This window comes from Gallinula chloropus, assembly GCF_964237585.1.
Source record: "Gallinula chloropus genome assembly, chromosome: 1".
NCBI lineage: Eukaryota > Metazoa > Chordata > Aves > Gruiformes > Rallidae > Gallinula > Gallinula chloropus.
The window spans coordinates 139,980,137-139,997,963 of NC_140085.1; the positions used below are offsets into that span (position 1 = coordinate 139,980,137).

General features: G+C 42.4%; 1 protein-coding gene across 1 annotated transcript; it reads right to left on the bottom strand.

Annotated features, from left to right (window-relative positions):
- Positions 1-1,687: 1,687 nt before the first annotated feature.
- LOC311205406 (granulocyte-macrophage colony-stimulating factor receptor subunit alpha-like) lies at positions 1,688-8,795 on the bottom strand (the record flags this gene model as incomplete). The annotated part of the gene is made up of 7 exons (XM_084279832.1): positions 1,688-1,856; positions 2,416-2,503; positions 4,776-4,914; positions 5,792-5,830; positions 7,485-7,624; positions 8,401-8,576; positions 8,668-8,795. 7 exons carry the CDS (start codon positions 8,793-8,795, stop codon positions 1,688-1,690), a joined length of 879 nt encoding a protein of 292 aa, XP_084135958.1.
- Positions 8,796-17,827: the final 9,032 nt, after the last annotated feature.

Genomic DNA, 17,827 nt, shown 5'->3' on the forward strand with positions numbered 1-17,827 from the left:
TTCCATCAAGCATAACAGATACTTGGTAAGACAAACGGCATCACTGAACATCTGCCTCCTTCCTCCAGCTTTATATGCTGAGCATGACATCATATGGTATGGAGTATCCCTTTGGTCAGCTGGGATCAGCTGTACTGGTGTGTCCCCTCCCAAATTCTTCTGCACCCCCAGCCGCCTCGCTAGTGGGGTGGCGTGAAAAGAACAAAAGGTTTTAGCACTGTGTGAGCACTGCTCAGGAGTAGCAAAAACTTCTCTGTATTATCAACCCAGTTTTCAGCACAAATCCACAACACAGCCCCATACGAGCTACTATGAAGGAAATTATCCCAGCCAGCAAGCACAGCAGGTTTTCAGTGAGTTTTTGTACAGATAACAAAGTTATTATTCATGATCTCAATCTGAATATGGCTGTACCTTTTACAAGGCATGGGGCCACCGGAGATCCTGAATAAGCCCCTTTAAGTTCAGTTGGTTTTAGTTTATCCTTTTGAACTGTTTTGAAAAGCAGTATTATAACTTCCAAAGCTCTGCAGAAATATTTCTCTGAAAGATTGAAAGAATACTCATCATAAGAAGAAACAAAAATAGTGCAAACAACTCAGATTATTTATGGAAAATTAAATCAGATCCAGACAGACTTTTTAAGATAGTCTCTTGGGGAATTGTCTCTATCGGTAACACTATTCTCTCTGTTTGCAAGGAGAGAATATGAAAAGCCTGTAAATTACTTCCAACCAGACATACATAGTTGAAAAAAAAAAAAAAAAAGAGTTGTTCATTTCACTTGCATGCCATTATGGTACTTCTTCAGTAATTTTTACTGGTTCTTCAGTTTCATGCTTTATTAATAGATCCCTATATTCCTATTAAAGGAAGAATAAAACATTTCATTAGTCTTTCGTATGTAGGATATCTACAAGTTTACTATTTATGAATCTTCTGACATTCAAAGAGTTAGTTATTATATAGATGCTGCAATGGGACTCTGTCAATGAGAGGACTGAAGCAGTTATGTCTAAGTCTTCCCTTCACGATGAGCTCCCCAAAGAGGAACAAACAATTAAGTTAACATGCTTAAGGAACAGAAAGTAAAAGGTATTATAAGGGTTCACTAGTGACCCAGTGTGTCCTCGCAGACACAATCTTGCTTCCAGAATTGGCTGAGGCCAATTTAAGACTTTGCAAATGGCAGCAAACTTTGCAACATGCTGTCTACCTGGGTGGTTCCCCTCTGTTACTTGTAACATCTGTCTGGCCTTGTCATGAATTGGATCCAGCTCTCTACATAAGCTAGAACCTCTCACTTCTCTGCTGTACTTTCTTGCTCATTATACCCTAGAAAATTTTCCTCCTTCAGGATTATTACCAAATACTAACATGAATCTCAACATCTGCTATGGCACAACTATTTTTGACCAGCAGTAGAGTTCTTTGTCCCTTTGTTCCCCATAGCTGACAAACAGTCTGATTCTGTATTTTTATTGTGCTGAGAAGCTTTGGCTCAGTGCTGTTCGGGTGGCACCATACAGCTTATAGGGAGAGCAGGGTGAAATTTCTCCAATGCCCCAGGCAGATGGATGACAAATGGAAAGGGGAAAATAGAGAAGAATTTCTTGCATATGGAACTTGCATTTCATCACCCCAAGAACATGAAAAAGAAAGGAAAAATAACTTTGCTGCTGTGCACCTATCTGATACTTAGGTCACCACTGCTTTGCGATTGCAACGGATCCATATTTACAACAGATTTCGGGCAAGTGGGAGGAAAACATACCTGGAAATCCTTTGGAGAGTTGTCATGGAATAGGTTTTTTGGCTCTGGTACAGTAGCAGATGTTTTTTTCAAATAGATGCCTCTACAGTGATAAAAAAGGTTGGTGAAGAAAATACTTAGCATGCAAACATAAGAAAATGTAATACATAATAATGCTCCTCAGGTATTATCTTATTTCTCTAACACAAAAGTAGCAAAAGAGTAACTAAAAGTTACGTAACCTGAACACAGTGGTATAATTTCACCATTCAGAATTTGGATGATACTTAATCATTTTATGACTTATTAAGGAATCATAGAAAGTTACTTTTTAAAGTAGCTGAAAGGGAAATTTCCTCAAAACAAGGAAACAATTTCATGTACCACCCATCTACATTGCAGGGCCTGATGGCAGGAAGGCGACACTGATATGAGGCCCTGTCCCAGGATTTGAAAGTGTTAATGTTTATCAAGTGAATAAGAAGGTTGGGAATCATAAATATAGAGCCCACTTACGGAACATCCAATAGGTCATGATTCCTGCTACATTTCAGTGTTGATTTTCCCCCTCCCTCCTCTCCTTTACAAGAAGGCTGGAAAATTCTTTTGGGGAAAGTGGGAATAAGTACAGAATAAAAGCTTGCACAAGGAATGAGGCTTACATTGTGAAGACAAGAAGTACAAAACCTGTTGTCAGCACTGGTATCAGAAATAACGTATATGATGCAGTAGATATAAGTTGATCTGTTCCTGAAAGACAGGCAAGGAGTCACCAAAGGTGTTGATTAGTATCACAAAACAGACATGACCTCACAGCTGTGTGCAAGTGGCTTTGCATGGTAGTGTCAAGCATCAGAATCACAGAATGACTAGGTTGGAAAAGACTTTTAAGATCTTTGAGTCCAACCATTCCTGTCCTATGCTAAACCATATCCCTAAGTACCTCATCTGCTGTTTTATTAAACACATCCAGGGAAGGTGACTCACCCACCTCCCTGGGCAGCCTGTTCCAGGCCCTGACAACTCTTTCAGTGAAAAACGTTTTCCTAACATCTAATCTGAACCTGCCCTGGCACAGCTTTGTGCCATTTCCCCTTGTCCTATCTCCTGTTACCTGGCTGAAGAGACCATCGCCCACCTTTCTACAACCTCCCTTCAGGTAGTTGTAGGTGATGACAAGGTCTCCCCTCAGCCTCCTCTTCTCCAGGTTAAACATCCTTAGCTCCCTCAGCCGCTTCTCATATGATTTGCCCTCCAGTCCCTTCACCAGACTGACTGCCCTTCTTTGGACACACTCAAGGACCTTGATGTCCTTGTAGTGAGGTGCCCAGAACTGGACACAGTACTCAAGGTGCAGCCTCACCAATGCTGAGTACAGGGGCACAATCACTTCCCTGGGCTTGCTGACCATGCTGTTTCTGATACACCAGCTCTTTTTCTTCCTCCATTTCTGACTTCAAAATCTTTTCTTTTCCCCTCTCACTCTCTTTCACCTTGGGTTTTCATACACTGTGAGCTTCAGCTCCTTCCAAAATGCTTGGTATGGTCACATATTGCTATAGACAGTCACATAATCGACCATCCTGTTCCTTCGTGTTCTACTTGGCAACAAGGTGCTAAGCTAAAGAAAAAGCAACCGCATACTGGTCTGCACCTGGGACATAACAACCCCGTGCAGCGCTACAGGCTTGGGGAAGACTGGGTAGACAGCTGTCAGGTGGAGAAGGAGCTGGGGGTGTTGGTTGACTGCAGGCTGAATATGAGCCAGCAGTGTGCCCAGGTGGCCAAGAAGGCTAGAAGCTTCCTCCAGTCTGACAGAACCAATGCTAGACAGGTTTAAGGACAGACCTGCTACTGATCAAGGCCAAGCCAATCAGCCATGGTGGTAGCTGATTGTATCATATTTAAGTAAATTGCAGCATATTTAAGAAGTAGCCTATTTAGGAAGGAAAAAAGAGTGCAAGTTGCATTTTTCATCCAGAGAGAGGAGTGAGAAGATGTAAGAAATTTTGCAGACACCAAGGTCACTGAAGAAGAAGGGGGGAGGAGGTGCTCCTGGCGCCGGAGGAGAGAATCCCCTGCAGCCCGTGGAGAAGACCATGGTGAAACAGGCTGTGCCCCTCCACCTCATGGAAGATGATGGGGAGTAGAGATTCTGCCTGCAGCATGTGGAGGACCCCATGGTGGAGTGGATGGAGATATATGAAGGATGCTGTGACTAGGTGGGAAGGCCTGTGACTAGGTGGGAAGCCCATGCTGGAACAGGCTCCTGGTGCAGTTCATGACGGGCTGAAGCTGAAGGACTCACATTGAAGAAGTTTCTGGAGGTCTGCCTCCCATGGGCGGGACCCCACACTGGAGCAGGGAAGAGTGTGAGGAGTCCTCCTCCTGGGGAGGAAGGAGTGGCAGAGACAATGTGTAATGAACTGACTGAAACCCCCATTCCCTGTCTCCTCCTGTGCCACCTGGGGTGGGGGGAGGAAGGGAGAAAAATCATGAATAAATTTGAGTCCAGAAAGAAGGGAGGGGTGGGAGGAGATGTTTTAAATTTTGGGTCTCATTAGCCTATTATGTTTTGATTGGTTAAAATATTAGATGCATTTTATTCCGTGTTGAGTCTGTTTTCCCTGTGGATGCTAACTGCTGAATGGTGTCTCCTTTTCATTGTCTCAACCCATAAGCCTCATCACATGTTATCGTCCATCTAACTGAAAAGGGGAATGATAGAGCAGCTTCGGTGGGCATCTGGTCTTCAGCCAGGGTCAACCCACCACAGCTGGAAACAGACCTCAAAAAGGTCTGCTTCATTCAGTTCTTATTGCAAGAAGCTCCCACTGTCACACCAAGATACTTGGAGACTTCCCTCGAATTAAGAGATAAGCCAATTCTTCGCTCCTTTTCTTCCTAACAAATTAATGTGGGAATATGAATGTGTTTCCATCTGTCAGTATGAAGTAATAAAAGACACAGACATGTAACAATGGAGGCAAAACTAGGTCAGGAAAATTATTTTCATTCTTACCAAATTCTATAGGTGTACTCCACTCTCCCCAGCTCGTGCTCACTAAGCAACCATTGTCAGTTGCTCTGAGTTTGACGCTGTACTTTCTTCCTGTACTGAAGCTCCCAAATATGTAGGAGTGTCCTGTGATGCTGCTCTCCTAAATACAAAACAACTGGATTGGCAACTTTTTATTCACTAGATGTACAGATGTTAATAATGAGTCAGGTTCGTTTAATGAGGCAAACAATTACAAAAGAAAATTTTACACATATATCTTTGAACAGAAATAGCAAATAGAAATTTATCCTTCATTAAATGAGCTCATTCCATTGCTTGAACATTTTTGTTATTGGTGAAATGAAGATTACATTTGTGGTATGCTTTCATGGCTCCTTAGACTCTTATTAACAATGGGACTTTGGGAAAAAAATTATAATTCATTTACTGTTGGTCTCTAAATATTTTATTCTACGAGAAGCTACTTCTTTAAAGGTTACCACTGATATTTTCTAAACTGAAGTAGAGGTTAATAGTCAGAGGTGAAAAAATTGATAGATATATTGAAATCTTTCTTAGAAGAATATTGAGCCTTCCTGAAAACCTGTTTGGGTTTTGGTTTTATCCTTTTTTATGCTGGCTTAATCTTTCACCTTTTTTGCCTCTTCCATATCAACCCCTTTCAAGGACCATTAATAAAGAAAACTTGCTCCATGCTCTGCACGTCTAAGTGTAATGTGGAGCTATGATCCATATTTCTACATATCTCTCAATTTAATAGGATGTTCAGAAGACTGTAAAATGGAAGATTTTATGACTTGCATAGAAGTAATACAAATTTCCACATGTGCAGGTGGTTTCTGCACCTTGTTTTATAACCAAAAGTTTAAAGCTTTGAGTTTAGGAATCTTGTCAATAAAGAGCATTTATTGAAATGGGTAGTGTGAAACAAAACCAATTTGTTTAAAAGATGGTGTGATATAGGTCACATTTCCAGCCAGCATATATATTAGTTTAACATGTTAATAAAGACTTACTGTTTTAGCTGTGGTTTTGATGTTTTTGGCAGGATCAGCCTAGTAACAAGAAAAAAATATATTATTATTCTTTACTATTTAATAGGGGGTCCTGCTTTACAAATGATTGATTTTCAGGGGAAAAAAAAAGTAGTTTTAATATTTTCAATTCCTTCTTTTAAAGAATATGAAGTTAAGCTGTTCTTCCATTGAAAGGTTTTTCCTCACCACTGGTACCTGAAATACTCTACCTTTTAAATTTGATTGCAGAGCTGCTTGTTAAATAAATAGACAAAAAAGGGCTCAGGTTGCCACAATTAAAATTGCATGTTTTACCTGTACAAAACAAAGTATCTAAAAAAAATACTAGCAAACTGGACAATGTTTTTTCAATTAAAACTTTCACCTGTAGTTTTTACATTTCTAAGCATTTAATTTAGCTTTGCTATATCTCCTTTTTATTTTTTACTGTTGGGACAATGAAGTCACAAATGTTTCCACAAATGTTTAAAATTTTATTTTTGATTGATACAATATTACTGTCTGTATTCATCCAAGTTTTCAAAAGTTACTGAAATGTGTAATAGCAACCATATACAGATAGGATCTGGAAAAAATGGATGTTCTGTTCCAATAACCTGACAGATTATGTATTTTTATTCAAAGACATGGGTGGCTCTTTCCACCTCAAGTTAAAAAGGATGGACACTGAACTTAGTAAAACCCCACAACGAACAAAGGCTGTATTACTGTCCCTTACATGTCACTCTGACAGTGATACTGCAACCACCCTGTTTGCGTATGCTTTGTTGCGTATCCTTCATCTACATGTAAACCTCTAAGCTCCTTCAGCAACACTACACTGGTTTCAGTCAACTGAGGCAGTAGGAGAAGGCAGAAAAGTTGGATACACGAAGCGTCAGATGGAAAGTACGGGGGTCCAGGTGCTCTTGCACCACATCCTAACCTACAGGTGAGCCTTTGCAATAGAGGATGTGTTATTAATCATAGAACAGACTCATAGAATGCTTTGGGTTGGAAGGGACCTTTAAAGGTCATCTAGTCCATCCCCCATGCATTAAGCAAGGACATCTTTACTTCTTTGCACCTAATTTAGTATTACCATAAACCTGACGGGGCAGTAGCGGCAACTACAAGAAGTAGGAGCAAACACAAAGTGTGTGTGTGGAAGACATGATAGAAAGTGACTGATGGGACAGGAGACTGCAGAGAGCAGAACTGCAGAAAAGAAAGTCCTGACCTAACTTCAGCAAAAACCATCAGTAGGACTGAGATACTATACTAGGCCTTACAGGGACGCATAAAATTGGCTGCACCCTGTTTAACAGTAGCCTTGGGGTTTTTGTAGTAGAGTTAGAGTTCTTCTGCTGTATCCTGTAAAGGTTCACAATAAACTCATTGGGCAATATAGTCCATTTTCTTCTATGTGCTAGAATAGCTATTCACCTCAGTGTGGGGAACCCCTGCCCAATTTCTCTAAGGACCAGCTCTACAGGGGGCTGAAAGCATTCCCTCAGTTTGCTACCCCTGTTTGTGAGTGACAGCTGTCCTTGGCTCATGTGCAAGAGGGGCATGACATCTCAAAAAGGAGAGGCTAGTTAAGTAGGGAAAGAAAAAAGGCATTGGTTCTATGGTAAGTGTGTATGGAAATACGAGCATGCAATTACTATGTAAGTGTCATAATTATTCTTACCTTGCTTTCTATGATAATTTCATATTTGAAACAACTCTGTCTTTTCACGTGACTTGTGCGAGGTGGCTGCCACTGAATTTCACAGGCATGAGAAGCTCCTGTACAGTTTACAGTGACATTTAATGGAGGGGTGAGTTTTTCTGAAAAAAAAAAAAAATAGAGCTACAGTTAATGAATTATCAGTTCTCTTCACTCTGCCTTTTCAAAATATAGGTAGATGTATAAAGAACAGGTTTAAAATGATTTAATTCAGCTTAAACAGCATTATTATATTCACCTCATGTTGTGAAGCAGGAATCCCTGATTTAACACTCCAGTTGAGGAGCCTGGATTATCATCAGCAACAGTAGGTGAAAGTGAAAAACACAATCCATTTGTTAGATTTTACTGATTTCAGCAAGCATACAGTCTGTGGAGGTTTGGGGCCAGGGGAAGATGTGTTTTTATTTGTTGGGGTTTTTATATACTGTGTTTATATTAAACAGAAGTAATTTATATATATTTATTAACAACATTCATTTTAAAAAAAAAGTAGGGTTTTTTCACAGTGTATAGGTAATCATATTATGTGGATGAACAAAATTACAAGATAATGATATAAAACCAACATCTAGATAGTCCTGCTCAGGTATTTTTCACTAGTTAGTTCCAAAATACGACATCTTTCTTTCAGACAATAAATATATGGTTGAAAAGTTCACAGTCCTCTGACCTATGATTTCAGATTGTCTCTGCATTCATTCGATTTTGTTCAGGTCTGCACTTGTGACTTTTCAGCTGTCAAGGCTGGGGGAAAAGGGAAAAAATCTGTTCTGAGGAGCAGTATTTTAAAAATCTATGATTTTTTTCTGGGGATTAATTTTTCATTCCCTTCACATAAAACTGGACAGAAAATTGAAAAAAAGCCACACCTTACCAATACTGTACAGATGAATCATCTTCATGTACGACTGAATGCTTTGTCCACTTCTAGACCCATTTACCAGGAAATGAGCTTTCTTGTTTTTTATTGTGACATTTTCAAATGTACATCCTGTGTGACGACCAATATTGTCTTCGATGTAATTCGGGCATCCTGAGAAGTCTCCTTTCCTTCACATGAAATATCACATCAGTTAAATGTTGACAATGTCACATGTCAAACTAGAAACAAAATTCCCTAGATTCAAGCAGACTGACTTACTTTGAGGTCTTCCAGTACAGGAAATATTGGGTATTTTCTGAAGCAGTCCTGCCCACGTGCCAAGTGCAGTTCATGAAGGAAACATTAAAAATGACACAGACAAAATTTTCAATGGCTGTCCCATTCATGCCAGCAAACACAGGAAGGATAACCTGTATGTAGCCTGGGAGGAATAGAAGTAAATAGTTTGAGCTGCCTGGGATCAGGTTAGGAAAGATAAAGTGATTCAGTGATGCAGTTTAAGAGACAATTAATTAATACAGCTTTAATATAAGGAGAATTTGAGTGTTTTGAGAATAGTAAGTATTCGTGTGTTTTGGATTTTAGTAGACTATGGATGTAGCTGTGTGACCTGTTTTGTTAGACCAGCTACAAAATGTAACCTGAACAGTGGAACAGCCTTGAAGATAAAAAAAGTGAAGATAGGGGAGTTATAAATAATGAGACCAACGACCAATTAAGAGACAGAGTGTGGTGGTTTAGCCCTGTCTGGAGGCCAGACACCCACCAAAGTCAGTCTATCACGCCCCTTCTTAGTTGGACAGGGGAGAAAATATATATTAAGAGGCTCAGGAGTCAAAACAAGGACAGGGAGAGATCATTCTGTCAGCAATGACATGGGCAAAACAGACTCAACAGAAAGTGAAGAAGAGAGAAACTACCTAATTTATTACACTACACTACAAAGAAAAGTGAAAAAAACGGAGTTGGGAGTGCGACCAGATCTTAAAACAAATACAACCAGATCTTAAATCACTTTCCCCCCGCTACTCCCTCCTTAGCAGACTTTAGTTAGGATTTTGCTCCCTTCTTCCCCCTGCTCACAGTAAAGGGGGGCAGGGACAGGGGAAAATGGGGTTCTCGGTTACTTCTTCATGAGCTGTTTTCCTCTTTCAGATCTTAAAACACCTCTAACCTCCCTCACATCTCCCTTCTTAGCAGGCTTCACTCTAGTCATGATTTCACTCCCTTCTTCCCCCATGATTGCAGCAGAGGGGGGCAGGGACTGGGAGATGGGGGCTTCGGTCAGTCCCTTGCAAGTTGGTTTCCTTCTCGGCTGGGTGGTGGGGGGGGAGCATTCATTCCACACCCTCCCCCTGCTGCACCATGTGGTCTCACCCACAGGAGATAGTCCTCTGTTGCAGAATGGCTTGAGAAGCAAGGCCATGAGCCTATGGAGCAGTTGTCCAAACAGTCGCCTGTGTAGCTTAGTAAGACTAGGTCCCACGCCATCTTGGTGACAACAGAAGGGTCAACAATCGGTCAGCGTATTCTTGTGTCTCATACAGCATGGTCACAAGATGTGGGAGCAGGAGGTGTGATAAGGATTCAGTGTTCCTGGGACTGAGAAAGAGACATGATTCCCAGGCTAAAAGATGGGTGGAGTATGTAAATGTAACTTTTGGTTAAGAGCCAATTAGAATACAAGAAGTATAACACGTGGTAGGAATAGCATAAAAGGAACACTTGCAATAAAGCGAAAGCTTGCTTTATCAACCATATTGGCTGGCTGCATTCTTCCCTCCGTCACAGAAATGGCACCTGAACAGCCTGAAAAGGGCCCTGACTGGCTGCCCCAACCCAGTATCAACAGGACCCCGGCAGCAAAGAGCTTGGAGAAGCACCGGTAGCAGCGACCGGGGAGCAGAAGATCAGCGAATGCAGGATATGATGCGTCTGATCTGTGCTTGAGCCGACCTGATAGCAGGGGCTCGCCGTCCAAGGAAGGCTACAAACGTGAGAAAAGCTGCTCAAAACTGCCCAAAGGAAAGGCAGCCTACTGAAAACAGCCCAAAGAAAAGGCTGTGAAAATCTCCATGGAGTGCGAGGTAGCCTTCAATTTATTATTATGCTTTTTAGTAAAGCAGGGGGTAAAGGAATTTAACCTTAAAAAAGAATTAAGAGGGTTGGTAGCGTACAGAGAGCAAATGTCAGAATGGTGGGAGAATGGAGATAAATAGTGGACTATGGTAATAGATGATAAGAAAGGTGCCAAAAGCTCATGAAGCCGTGGCGAGCAGTTATGAACTGCATACAGCAATATCAAGCAAAAAAACAAAACCAAAAACCACATAGCAGCCGTAGCGTCTGCTCAGTTGGAAAACCAAGGGGATAAGCCAGGAAAGTTAGTCTTGGAAAGTGATTATGTACCTACCCCCCAACTGGACTATCACTAACAGCTGAACCCCTTAAAACATCAGGGGCTTGTGAGGCACCAGTACCCTTTGGCCCATCACTGACTGAGGTATGGGGAATACACGCTCGATAAAATGTCGAGGTGGTACTGAAACTCCTCTGCAATATGCTCTCTAAGAGAGTGATTAAAAATCATGAAAAGTCTTTAACACCCCTCCTTTCTGTGGAGCGAAGAAAGAAACCTGATAACAAGCCTTGACAGTGCATTTGTTTTACCTACTTGGGAAGCTAATGGAGCTCAAACCCTTGACGAACCCTCAGTTCGGGCGAAAGAATCTAAGTCGTTACTAACTGTCTGGAAATTAAGTAAAAGGACTTTAACCAAAGTGGAGGCAGAAAGCGTAGCTGCTACTTCAGCCTTTGCAGCTTTAGCACCAGTTCTGGATTCTACAGAACCGATTTAAAAAGGGAAAAAATCTACTATGGAGAATGTGTTTTTGTTTCTGGGTGCTCTTTCACCTACCCCAGTTACTATGCTAAGTAATAGTGCTGTGTTATCAGAGCTGTGTTATCAGCCTTTTCCATGGGTTTCTCCACGGGCTGCAGGGGCATCTTTCTCTCCGGCACCTGGGTCTCCTCCTCCCCTGCCCTTTCCTGGCCTCGGTGTCTGCACAGCTCGTTACATCTTCTCGCTCCCTTCTCCGGTGGCAAAATGCAGCTGCTGCTGGCTTGTTTTCTCCTATATGTGATTCTCAAAGGCGCTGTGACTATCTCTCTGGCCGTGACTTTGGCCTTGAATTGCTCGTTGTTTACAGTTTAGGCTGGCAGAAAACTGTAACTGCTGCTTAAAAAACCATCTCAGCAGCACAGCCTCACAAAACTGCAAAACAGAGTCTATCTTGTTTTCAGTTAAAAGGGTTCCTAACTAGTTTGTGCAGGAATGTGGTTTTGAGACTGTGGAGAAAACCATAAAGAGCATGCCCTGAAGGAGAGGAAGACTTTCAGCCTTCATCCCTGAACACCACCAGAAGATCCCCTGAGTGTCACTGAGCATGCTCTGCCTGGGAGGAGTTAGTGTAAATGGCTTGCTGGGAATAATTTGCATAACCCTGCTTTTTCTTAGAAATGATAATGAATATGTATAGTTAATCTGTGGAGAAGGGCCTGGAGGTCCTGGTTGATGACAGGTTGGCCATGAGCCAGCAGTGTGCCCTGGTGGCTAAGAGAGCCAATGGGATCCCGGGGTGCATCAAGAGGAGTGTGGGCAGCAGGTCAAAGGAGGTGATCCTCCCCCTATACTCTGCCCTGATCAGGCCCCACCTGGAGTATTGTGTCCAGTTCTGGGCTCCCTGGTATAAAAAGGACAGGGATCTCCTGGAGAGAGTCCAGAGAAGGGCTACAAAGATGATTAAGGGTCTGGAGATTCTCCCCTATGAGGAAAGGCTGAGTGAGCTGGGACTGTTCAGCCTTGAGAAAAGAAGACTGAGGGGGGACCTTATTAATATTTATAAATATCTTAAGTATGGGATGCAGGGGGGGAATGGCCAGCCCCTTTTCAGTGGTCTGTGGAGATAGGACAAGGGGCAATGGCTGCAGGTTGGAGCACAGGAAGTTCCGCACCAACATGCAGAAGAACTTTTTCACAGTGAGGGTGACAGAGCCCTGGCACAGGCTGCACAGGAGGGTGGTGGAGTCTCCTTCTCTGGAGATATTCAAGACCCATCTGGATGCCTATCTGTGCAATATGAGCTAGAGAGCTGTTTTGGCAGGGGGGTGGGACCTGATGATCTCTTGAGGTCCCTTCCAACGCCTATGATTCTATGATTCTATGATTCTATGAAATATGAGAAATTTGGCTTTAAATGGCACACACATTAGGAGGAGCGATCCCCTCTGTGATCAACACTGCAATAAAGAATATCTGCTTCATAGTCACCAAGGCTATTGAGTTTTGATTCCAGCTTTTTGAGGCTTCGGTTTGGCAACCCAGATGGGACCCTCTCTGCTTGGCTGCAGGATCCAGTAAGGAACAGGACTCCCAAAGTGCAGCCCAGGATTTCCTGGAAGGACTCCTTGCCCTGCTCAGCTCACTGCAAGGACCATCCTCTGATTATTAAGGTATTCTTTTAAACTTATGTGAGCTCTCGGTTTTAGTGTATACCCAGTTGTATTTGGTATACTTTGGTATTTGTTTTTGGAGACCGGTCATTTGGGGATACTGTAAGGTGTCAGGAGACATCCCAAGTGAGTATTGTATACCAGGTTACTAGTGCCTGATTGTATACACCTGGTTAGTAGCATGTAAATGATTGGAAACCTCAACAATTATATTGAGTATTGTTCTGGTTTGGATTTGTCTTGTAAAGATCTTATTCAGGTGTGACTGAGACGTTGAAGTAATCATGAAGTGAGTGTGGATTCTGCTGCACACTTCTGTAAGATCATGCTGCTCTGTGGTTCAGTGGGAGAACTCCTGCCTGTCACATGGCAGCCCAGGGTTTGATTCCCCAACAGTATTGTTAAAAATCTCCACCTGGTGCTAGCTAATCCCTATACACTGCTGACAAAACTTAACGATACACGTATTTGGTTTACAGCCCTAGATTTAAAAGATGCTTTCTTTTGCTTGCCATTAGCCAAAGAAAATCAAAAGTTATTTGCATTTGAATGGGAAGGTCCTACCACTGGTGGGAAAACCCAGTTTAGCTGGACAGTGTTACCCCAAAGATTTTTTTAAGAAATAAACGCATAAAATCCAACAATCTTTGGGAATCAATTTGCAGGAGAATTTGAAACATGGGACCCTCCCTCCGGAGATGGAATCTTTCTACAGTATGTGAATGACCTATGAATAGTAACTGAAACAAAACCTGACTGTATTCAAGGGACAAGCTTGTTGATTTTTTTCTGGGCCTAAATGGATATCTAGTCTCTCAACAGAAAGCTGAAATGGTACAACAATGAGTAACCTATCTGGGATATGAAATTTCTGGAGGACAAGGAGAATAGGTTAGTGAGCATAAAGAAGCCATCTGTAAGACCCCTCTTCCTCTGATGGTAAGAGAACTCATAACCTTTTTGGGAATGTTGATTTGGTGTTGGTTGTGGATTTACAATTATGGAATAATAGCGAAGTCTCTTTATGAACTCTTGAAAATTAATCCTGCCCAGCTGGTGTGGACAAAAGAAGCCCAGAAAGCTTTGAATACACTTAAAAAGGAACTTATGAGAGCTCCAGCCTTGAAGCTGCAGGATGTGACTAAACCCTTCTTGCTCTTTTCACACGAAAAAAGAGGGGTTAAACCTAGGAGTTCTGGCTCAGCATTTAGGACCTTACAAAAGAGCAGTGGCATACTTCTCTAAACAGCTGGAGGATGACAGTGAGTAGAGGATGGCCAGGGTGTTTACGAGCAGCAGCTGCTGCAATACTTAACATCGAAGAAGCCCAGAAATTAACTTTAGGCCAGAAGATGACAGGAATGGTCTCTCATACTGGGTATGCCGTTCTGTAACAAAAGGGACAATATTTGCTTTCCCCATCCAGATTTCTGAAATAACAAGGTATTTTTGTTTAGTCTGATGAGGTTGTGATTGAAGTAACTAACTTTGTGAATCTAGCCTCCTTCCTCAGTGAAACCACAACTGAAACACTGACACACGGATGCTTGGAGACAACAGAAGCCCTCCATTCCAGCAGAATTTGAAAGAAGAGCCTTTAGAAGATGCTCAAGATTCATGGTTCACAGATGGTAGTAGTTTCATTCAGCAAGGTATCCGTAAGGCTGGATATGCACTGACCACTACCGATCAGGTAATAGAATCAAATCGTTTTCCTATTGGAACTTCAGCCCAAAAGGCTGAAATTATTACCTTAACCAGAGCATTAGAAAGAGCAGCAGGAAAAAGGAGAAATACACGGACAGATTCTAAGTACACCTTTGGAATTGTGCATGCCCATGGAGCAATTTGGAAGGAGCATGGACTTTTTAACAAGTCAAAGGAAACACATCAAGCATGCAGGAGAAATACTTTGCTTTTTAGAAGCAGTTCAACTGCCAACTAAGATCACCATTATGCACTACCAAGGACAGCTGAAGGGTAACACTGACCAGATAAAGGTAATAGATTGGCTGATCGTGATGCTCAACAGGCAGCAGAAAGAATGCAAGAGATTTTAAAATTAATTCTGGAAAAAAGGAATAGGAGTTTTGAATGAGCAGGAAAATATAGAATACTTTAGAGCTGATAAAGAATCATTAAAGTAACATGTAAAGGGAATTGTCAAAGAAGACCACAATAGGATGCACTGGGGAGTGGACTCCCTGTATAAATTTTAAATCAAAAATTAATAGCGAAAATTCTATATATTAGAATTTGACAGTGACTGTAAACATTTCTGTGAAATGTTTGAAAAATAACCCCAACACAGATAACCAGGTGCGATTAGGGAACATTGGAAAAGGAAACATACCAGGGGGCTACTGACAAACTGGTTTCTCTGAGCTCCCAAGAAAAGGGGGGTATAGGTACTTATTGGTACTTACTGACACCTTTTCTGGATGGCCAGAGGCATTTCCTTGCAGAACTAAATTGTGAGAGAGGTAACTAAGGTACTACTAAATGAAATAATACCTTGATTTGGGGTACCTATGGGCATTTCATCAGATAGAGGATCACATTTTTGTGTGCAAGTAGTACAAGTGAGCAAGATATTGGGAACTGATTGGCAGTTACACACTCCTTACAGGCCACAAACAAGTGAACAGGTAGAGAAGATGAACCGTTTGATAAAACAACAGTTAGCTAATATTTGACAAGAAGCAAATTTGTATTAGCATCAAACACTACCTATTGCAGCTATGGGATACATGTAAAGCCTAGGTGCAAAGAAAGTCTCAATCCTTTTGAAATATTACATGGAAGACCATAGCATGTTGAATATAAAGATGACCTGAATTCGGAGATTCTTACTTGCAGAATTATACGGTATCTTGGGAAAACAATTGAAACAAATTAAGAAAAGTGCATGAGTGAAGGAAAGAAAACTATCTAATTCATTACACTACACTAATTTATTACACTACACTACATTGATTTATTACACTACAACTCTGTTTTCACAGACAGGATAATGAGAAGTGCAACCCAATCTTAAAGAAGCGCAACCAGATCTTAAAGCACCTTCCTCCACCGCTCCCTTCTTAGTAGACTTCACTTTAGTCATGATTTTGCTCCCTTCTTCCCCCACACTGTACCACAAGGAGTGGCAGGGACTGGGAAAATGGGGGCTTCAGTCAGTTTCTTGCAAGTTGGTTTCCTTCTTGGCTGGGGGGGGCATTCATTCCACACACCCTTCCCCTGCTGCTTTGTGGGGTCCCACCCACTGGAGACAGTCCTCCACAAAGTTCTCCAATGTGAGTCCTTTCCAACAGGGCTTTTGCTCTTCACCAGCTGCCCTGGCATGGGTCACTGCTATGGTGGGCAGTCATAAATCACAATGTCTCTCAGTCCCAGTCCTCCATGGGGTCACCAGCCTCCCCCAGCAAACTTGTTCCAGCACAAATCTTTCTCTTGCTCATCTCTGTGTCTCTGTATCTCTCGATGGACCGCAAGTGCTGGCAGGGGCTTGCTCCAAGACAGGTCACAGCATCTCCTGTATGTCTCTACCTGCTCCATCCAGTGTGGAGCCTCTCCACAGGTGACAGGTGGGGTCTTGGCCTTTTCCATGGGCAGCAGGGGGACACCCACTCCACCATGAGTTTCTCCATGGGCTGCAGGGGCATCATTCTCTCTGGCATCTGGGGCACCTCCTCTCCTTCCTTCCCCAGCCTTGGGGTCTACACAGCTCTTTACATCTCATTCCCTTCTCTGGTGGCAAAATGCAGCTGCCTGTGTTTTTTTTTCTCCTATATGTGATTCACAGAGGCAGTGTGACCATTGCTGATTGGCTTGGCCTTGATCAGCAGCAACTCTGGCCTTGAATTGGCTGATGTTTACTCTTTGGGGCCTGCACAGAACTCTAGCTGCTCCTTACAGCAGCCATTTTCTGCAGCCCCCGGTCTCTCCCAGCACCCACAACACAAAATTGCGACATAGAGTCAGCTGCTGGGGTCCTCCATCACTCTGGAAATGTAGATGGGCTCTGATTTTTCATAGTTTGATGGTATTAGGGTATATTGGGCACCAGTGTCTTCTAACGCTTGGTACTTCTGTGGATCTGATGTGCCAGGCCATTGGACACACACAGTCCAATAGATCCAATTGTCCTTTTCCTTCCCTTAACTGGAGGCAGGGCCACTCTAATCTTGCTGATCATATTTGCTGTTTACTTCTTGCAAGAAGGAAAAGTCCCTTCAAGAGGATCACAGGTACAATCACACAGTCTGGTGGGCTGTCTACCAGAAACTGGCGCAGTGTTCTTCCTCTTTTTGTAACTGTTTTTATAACTGTAGCTCGTTGACTTGGGCTTGGAGGACTGAGGTGGGTTTCCCATCCCACTTCCTCATGTCTTCACCATGGTTGCGCAGACAGAACCACAAGACACTTCATGGTGTGCACTTTTTATAAGCTCTTTCTGGAACAGGGGAACACTTCTAATAGCTGAAATCGTGGTCTGTACAGGTGGTCAGTATGACAAATTTTCTTCAGGTCATGGGATCTTCCAGGACAGTTTCTCCACAACTGAGACAAGGGAGGAAGTTGTGGGCCAGGGCAGCAGGAATGCAACTTACCAGTTCCATCTTAACCTTCAAGTTCCCGTGCTATCACAGAGTTTGTCCACAATGTCTCCACTTTGCTCCATCTTCTGTGTAGCTGTGTCAGAGTCAATAAGTCAAACTCCCCTGATGTTACTAACCTTCCAGATTGCCTTGGAACGTATTACGAAGGAGGATGTTTAGGAACTTTATGGCTGAGTGGGTGCCTGGCATCTCAGCTGCTTATCACCTTGGAATGTTTTGTAAATGCTGAGCCTTTTGAAATAGGATTTAACTGTTAAGTTACCATTACCTCCAATCATCATCCC